The sequence below is a fragment of the Hylobates moloch genome, unplaced genomic scaffold (assembly GCF_009828535.3).
Source record: "Hylobates moloch isolate HMO894 unplaced genomic scaffold, HMol_V3 SCAFFOLD_5, whole genome shotgun sequence".
Lineage (NCBI taxonomy): Eukaryota > Metazoa > Chordata > Mammalia > Primates > Hylobatidae > Hylobates > Hylobates moloch.
This window is the reverse complement of record NW_026652280.1, coordinates 53,511,605-53,518,577: the sequence shown is the minus strand read 5'-3', so window position 1 is coordinate 53,518,577 and position 6,973 is coordinate 53,511,605. Positions and strand designations below refer to the sequence as shown.

The window sequence follows — 6,973 nt, the reverse complement described above, 5'->3', positions numbered from 1 at the left end:
TATTTCTTAATGTCAGTTGAGCTTATTTCAAATGAGGTAACGTATCTACACCAGGTTGGGTTCAGTACAATTTTGTCTCCTCAACTCATTTATCTAATTCAGTCATCTTGATTATAGCCTCATGGACTTCATTTTCAGAGAAAGAATTCTGTAACAAACAGCCTACACAACATGCTGATTACTGAACGGTTAATTCTAATTAACTTGGGCATGGCAAGAGAATTTTTGATAAAGTCCTAGAATACAAATATAGTCTGCTTATACTGGACTAACTTATATAAAAACCCACAGCATAGTCTCCAGACAAAACAAGAGAGTCAAAGAGATCTAATTTAAAGAAACAAATGAGAAAATTAAAATCACAAATAATTTATTCTTCCGTTAGAGTTGATACAGTTTTAAATAGCAACAAAGTACACAGTGGTGGAAAATTGGCACAGAACCTACAAGCATTTCAATCACAATAAGGCTGTCCATGCTTTATCTGTTCAAACTTGATGTCCATTTCCTACTGATCAAGTTGAAAGAAAAACCCTATTCTGGCCAGGCACGGTGGCTCACGCCTGTAATCCCAGCACTTTGGAAGGCCAAGGTGGGTGGATCACCTGAGGTCAGGAGTTCGAGACCAGCCTGGCCAACATGGCGAAACCTCGTCTCTACTAAAAGTACAAAAATTAGCTGGGTGTGGTGGTGGGTGCCTGTCATCCCAGCTACTCAGGAGGCTGAGGTAGGAGAACTGCTTGAACCCGGGAGGCGAGGTTGCAGTGAGCTGAGATTGCGCCACTGCACTCCAGCCTGGGCGACAAGAGCAAGACTCCATCTCAAAAAAAAAACCAAAAAAAAACAAAAAACAAAAACAAAAAAACCTATTCTGACCTTGAAACACACAAACACACACTCTCTCTCTCATACACACACAGAGACCCACTGAAATTCCTCCTTTTGATTACAGTATGTTGAGAACAGTATGTTCTGCTTATTCAAATTTATGACACCCCTTCTGTTTTGTTTCCAGTTAGAAGTGGGAAAAACCAATTCAATTATAAAGAATACATCTTATTCCCTGGGCATAGGCAACTGTGATGAAAATAGCAACTTACCTTTGGGCTAGATGTTTTCAGATTATGCTTAAATAACCGTGGTTAGAAATTTTTCAATGCATGCTTTCCTGCCCCACGCAATCTCCCTGAATTTAGCTAAATAATCAGGCACAGGACAGTCTCAAATAATGATTAAAATATGCCATGCTAATAAACAAGGTTATCTAGAATGCAACCTCTGTGCTTCAAAAACAGATAGAATAAACCTCATCAATAATCATTTTCCTAAATATCTCTTTGTGTTATATTAACCAACATAAAAAAGGGAAAAACATAAAAGTGTCCCTTTATAAATGATATTATTTCCAGATAAGAAAGTTGAAACAAAGGTTTGTAAAGTCTCCTGAACTATTCAGTTTAATAACCAATTATCCCTCAATGTTACAAAATAAAATTACTGGATCAATGTTGACTCTTCTTTGATATCATTTATAAAATGCTTTGATATTACTAAGTTCCCTGATAACTCAAACAAGGTAAAATTAACACCTTCATTTTCAGTTATTGCTATTTTAGAAGAGGATTACCACTTTCATTTTTATGAAACTGTTTTACCAAAGCCTCCTCAGATCCAACACAAAGTAATTCTTATTGCCTCACATTTTAAAACAGTATTATAAATGATCTTTATAAAAAGGTTTAATCCACAAAACTGGAAGGCTTTTAAAAAATGTCTTTTTACTCAAAACTGTATCACAGTGCCCTTGATTATCTAATAGATAAAAGGGATTTGAATTTCCTCTATGACAACAGAACAGTGGACATATGGTGTGCTTTGTCTTCCCCTCACCTTTATCTTTATAGCACACCATTTTGAGACCAAAACAATCAAGCATCTACCATGCTCCAGTCCACATTAACAGAGGATTTCTGATTCTGTCTAGTGCGTAGTGTACCGCCTTGCATATTCACCACATGAAATAAACATAATATACAAAATATTGCTGCTGTAAAAAGTGTACATTTCCCTCTTCCCCTTACAAAAAAATCTGTGGAAAAGTATTAAATTCCCTTACCCTTCATAAACATACAAAGCTGTTCACACCTTTCAGTCTGTAACAGTCCATTTGAAACACAGTTCCAAAATCATTACAAATTGGTTATGTCATTGCATTTTCTGTCCAATGTTGCCATCTAGAGTAGAAATGTGAAATCAAGAGTATTTTTGAGCTACTAAAGCCTTTTATAACTAAACCACAAAGGCTGCTTACTGATGAAACAGCCACTTATCCACAAGGTTTTTCCAAAAACTAGATGGAATGGAAGGATCTCTTCACAGGGAGGTGTCCACAGTGCTGAGGTGACAATATGGCTGCTAATAGATACTGGCTATTGGAATGTAAGTACTTTTTCACTGCTGGTAATTTCCATACTGTCCCTAAAAGATAAATTTAAAAATATAATTAGATAACAGTTTGACCATAACAGGCAAAGAAGATTACAAGCGAATCATTTCTAACATTGTCATACCACAAAAAAGCAGCCGTACCTACAATAAACAAAATTTTTTTATATCGTTAGGTACACAGTATCACCCTGTAATTTCTTCTGATATTATATTCAATTGCAAATGAATTTCATAGTCCAAAATATGCTAGGGATTAGCAAATGAGCCTAGAATAATACTTGTCAGAGCGAGAACTTAAATGTTTAGTGAATTTTGTTGAATGAATTCAGCAGGCATTGAGTGAGAAGTTCTAGTTCTAAATTCTGATGTAATATATATACATATATTAGGGTGTAAATCATACGCTAGTGTGACAACTTTGTGAGTGTTTAGCTTGTTATAATTATTACAAATGAACATCAAGGGTATTTGCAATAAGTGGCAAGTGAAAATGGAAAGGTATGTGGGACATAAAAGGTAAAGAATCTTCTATCTATACCAAAATAATTGGTCCTTTCCCTGAGGTCAACAAAGTTCAGTAGAGGTATTTAGACAGGCCACAGGGACATAAAATCAAGGAAAGTTGTTTTTATTTGTGTTGTCTGTTTTGTTTTTTTAATAAGGTAGACTTGAAGACCCTCAGGATGACAGGATGAGACAGAAAGGGAATATAGATAAAAGGGACATGATGAAGCAGCACAATTCTGTGAGTGGGGGGTAAACAATGTCCGGTATACATCTGTTCAGGTTAACTTTTGGAGAAGAGCAGCAACATCTTTTCCTCTAAAACAGAAGGTAGAAAGAAAGAAAGACATACTATGAAATATGTATTTTATTAAAAGTTTCTTAACTGTGTTTAAAACAGATGTTCATAAAAGCACTAATTTTCAAAAAGCATGACTCACTGGAAGCATATAATTAGTTAACTGTTTCCTTTGGCTAAACAATTCTCTCTCCACGTCACAATAATATAACTCAAAAACATTCTAGACTTGAAATACTTCTCTACCATAAGAAACGGTACCCTAAAAATCTACATTTCCACAGAAGTAAATACACATGATAATGTGTTGAATGTCACCACATATATGATGGAATAATGAATTAAATAGAATTACGGATTTTATGGGCCAGGCATGGTGACTCACACCTGTAATCCCAGCACTTTGGGAGGCCAAGGCGGGTGAATCACTTGAGGTCAGGAGTTCGAGACCAGCCTGACAACATGGTGAAACCCCATCTTTACTAAAAATACAAAAATTAGCTGGGCATGGTGGCGCACATCTGTAATCCCAGCTACTTGGGAGGCTGAGGCAAGAGAATTGCATGAACCCAGAGGGCAGAGGTTGCACTGCACTCCAGCTTGAGCAACAGAGCGACTCTGTCTCAAAAAAAAAAAAAAAATAAAGAGATTAGGGATTTTACACTAGTGTGTTTTACATAGTTATATTCAGCTAAATTTAAATCAATGATCATCTTGAAGGATTTATGGGTAAAATGATATCACATCTAAGATTTGCTCTAAAATACTCTGAAAAAAATAGTGTAGAGGGGTAGATAAAACAACACTGGCAAAATGTTGATAAACTGATGAAGTTGGGTGATGGGTACACAGGGGTTCACTATATTACTCTCTTTTCTATATGTGTTTAAAATAAACATAATAAAAGGTTTAAAATAAGAAAGTTATTGGTTAGCATACTGGAGCTTATTATTCCATTGTTGGATTGTCTAAATACTAAATCTGAGTTTAAGTTCCAACTCTATTGCTAACTTCTTATTTGAGTCTAAAAAAAGCTCTGTGAGACTCAGTTTCTTCAATCATCAGTGGGACAGTAACATATACATCTCTGGATCACAATTTCCCTTCTGTTAATGGCTACATTAATTCCTGTACCTCATTTGTTTGTTATGATGCTTAAATAAGAGAGGACATGAGAAAGCGCTTTTTAGAATTATAAATCAGTGACTCTCAATGACGGAGATTGGAAATGCTCCCCTAGTCAATGTGTAAAATGAGATGCTAATGATGAAAGTGAGTTGCAAATATAAATGATGTGAAAGCAGAAGAGAGGTTAAGAACCACTGTACCATAGTTTATAAGCTACAATTTATCTACTATATTATGAACTACTTGAAGAAAGAGACCAGGTCAATAATGTATACCAAATAAATTATATCCAAGCAACTGTGAACACTTATGGAACAAATACTCATCATCATCATAAATATGGAAAACAGAGAAGACTCAGAAATTAAGGTATAATTACAAAACAGATAAGTTCTCTAAGTCTTAGCAAACTTAAGAGAGTTCAGAAAGGAAAAGGTTAACATAGCCTAAATTAATTAGAAAAATATTCCCAAGAATGTGGGAGCCTTGAGAAAACAGTAAGATCTGAATAGCAGAAAAAAAGAAAAGAGGGCAATTCAAATAGAAGAAATAGCTAAAACAAAGGCACAGAGGATAAAATATAGAATGCTTAGGGAAGTGGGAAGAAAGAATATGCAATAATGAGGAGTAGAAGCTAATAATACACCCTGATAACAATACCTTAGTATGTGTCACACATTGTATTAAGTGCTTTGTGTCCATCTATAATATAGTAAATATAACCTCCATTTTACAGATGAAGAAATGGAGGCACTGAGAGTCTAAGTAACTTGGCCCATACTTGATCACAATGCTAGGACCAAACAAAATCACAATCATGCCTAAAAAGGTAGGTTGTGTATCTGCAACCATTAACAAATTCCAAGGTGGAATTAAGGATTAAAAGCATGGGTTTTGGAGCCAGAAACCAATTTCTAGTGCTAACGTCACCACTTAACGTTATCCTTGGGCAAGTTGCTTAACCTCCCTTGAGTTTCAATTTTATCATCTGACAAGGGTAATTATAATCTCTATTTTAAAAAGTTATTCAAGAAGAAAAACATGAAAATGCTCTGTGAACTACTCAAGTACTCATTAACAGTATGGGTGGCAGCATGGCACAGTGAACAGAGCATGGGCTTTCAGCACTCAGCAGTGGTCATGCAGCTTCACCACTCCTCAGTTCTGTCATCTTGAGTAAATCACTTGAACACTCTAAACCTCACCTCTCTCTTTGCTTCTTCAATTTTTAAAAAAATTCCTCTGACTACAGTATGAAGAATTTTAATGGGAAAGACGACAGTATGGAAGATCCTACTGCGATGAAGACAGGAGATGAACATGGTCTAAACTAAGATAAGGGTGTAGGTTAGAGAGAAATGAATGGATTCAAAAGCTTTTCAAAAAGGAAGATCAATAACATTTGTCATTTATTAGACGAGAGAGCAAAAGGAGGGACACTTAAATATCAAACAGGCACTTGGCATTCTAGCTTGGTGATAGTACCCCTCTCTTTGATAAAGAACACAGAAAAGTTTTGGTAGAAAAAATTATAGATTTATTGTGTTTCTGCTGAATAAATACCTATGATACATCTAAGCAGAGCTGTCGAGTAGGCATCTAATTTCCAGAAGAGAAACTGAGACTATAAATAGAGATTTGGGAGTCAACAGCATGGTGAACTGAGACCTTGTGAATAAATGAGAATGCCTAGGGAGAGTATATTGAATGAGAAGAGTTCCTAAGGTAGAAATCTGAGCAATACCAACATCTTTACATTTCTTTCCTTCATTCTATTTACCTAATCAGTTTAAAATCTTAACATTATTTCTTCACAACATTTTAGGGGTTTCCTCTTATCTCTGGTCTTGTGATCACGCATTCAAATCTAGAAAGTAATGGCCTTATTGACTCAGTTGTTTATACTTTATTCACCAATATTTATTGATTATGTGCTGTGCTCTACTAGGTGACAGAGACTCAACAGTAATAAAAACAGACAAAGCGATGCTTTTAAAGCGGTTACATTCTCGGGGAAGAAGAATACGACAATAAACAGTAACAAAATAATCTGTCAAATGAAGAGAAATGTTATGTTGAAAAATTAACGCACGTTTCTATTCAAGATGGATTTATCCGGTAGCCTGAAACAATAAAAAAAAAAAAAACTACACAAAGCATATGATAATCATATTCAGGACACTCAGGACAGAGCCAGCAAACGACAATGATCCCTAAGACATGGTAAACAAACGAGGCCAGCCCTCTGACTACCACAGCTAACTACCTTGAGAGTTTCCAGTCTGCAGTATATGAAGGGGAACTGAGGCTGAGTCTGCCAGATGTTCTGACTTAAGGAGATAAGGCTTAGTGTCTGGAGAGAAAAAGGTAGCTAGAAGTTAACAGGACAGAGTACCCTAGAAGAAAGATCTGCCTAAAGAGACAACTGTGGAGATCTGCAGAAGAACCCTCCTCCTATTCAGTATAGTACAGATATGCAAATGTGTGAGGAAAATACCCAAGGTTGAGGCAAGAAACATCCAAAATGATTAGGGGAAACAATACTTGTTTGTCACATAGGAACAGAAACAATGCTTATTATTCCCACCAGCCAGA

The 6,973-nt window shown here is 35.8% G+C and overlaps 1 protein-coding gene across 13 annotated transcripts in view; it reads right to left on the bottom strand.

The window, feature by feature from the left end:
- Positions 1-353: 353 nt before the first annotated feature.
- SS18 (SS18 subunit of BAF chromatin remodeling complex) overlaps positions 354-6,973 on the bottom strand; it is a 72,731-nt gene continuing 66,111 nt past the window's right edge. For 4 of the 13 annotated variants that reach the window (XM_032152605.2, XM_032152608.2, XM_032152609.2 and 1 more), the window contains one exon: positions 354-2,478. In XM_032152605.2, the coding sequence (XP_032008496.1) occupies positions 2,452-2,478 (27 nt within the window). In that variant the 3' untranslated portion in view covers positions 354-2,451. Of the gene's footprint in view, positions 2,479-2,511; positions 3,271-6,973 lie in introns of those variants that run through there. The other 9 variants (XM_058438546.1, XM_058438542.1, XM_058438543.1 and 6 more) reach the window with 6 other exon arrangements.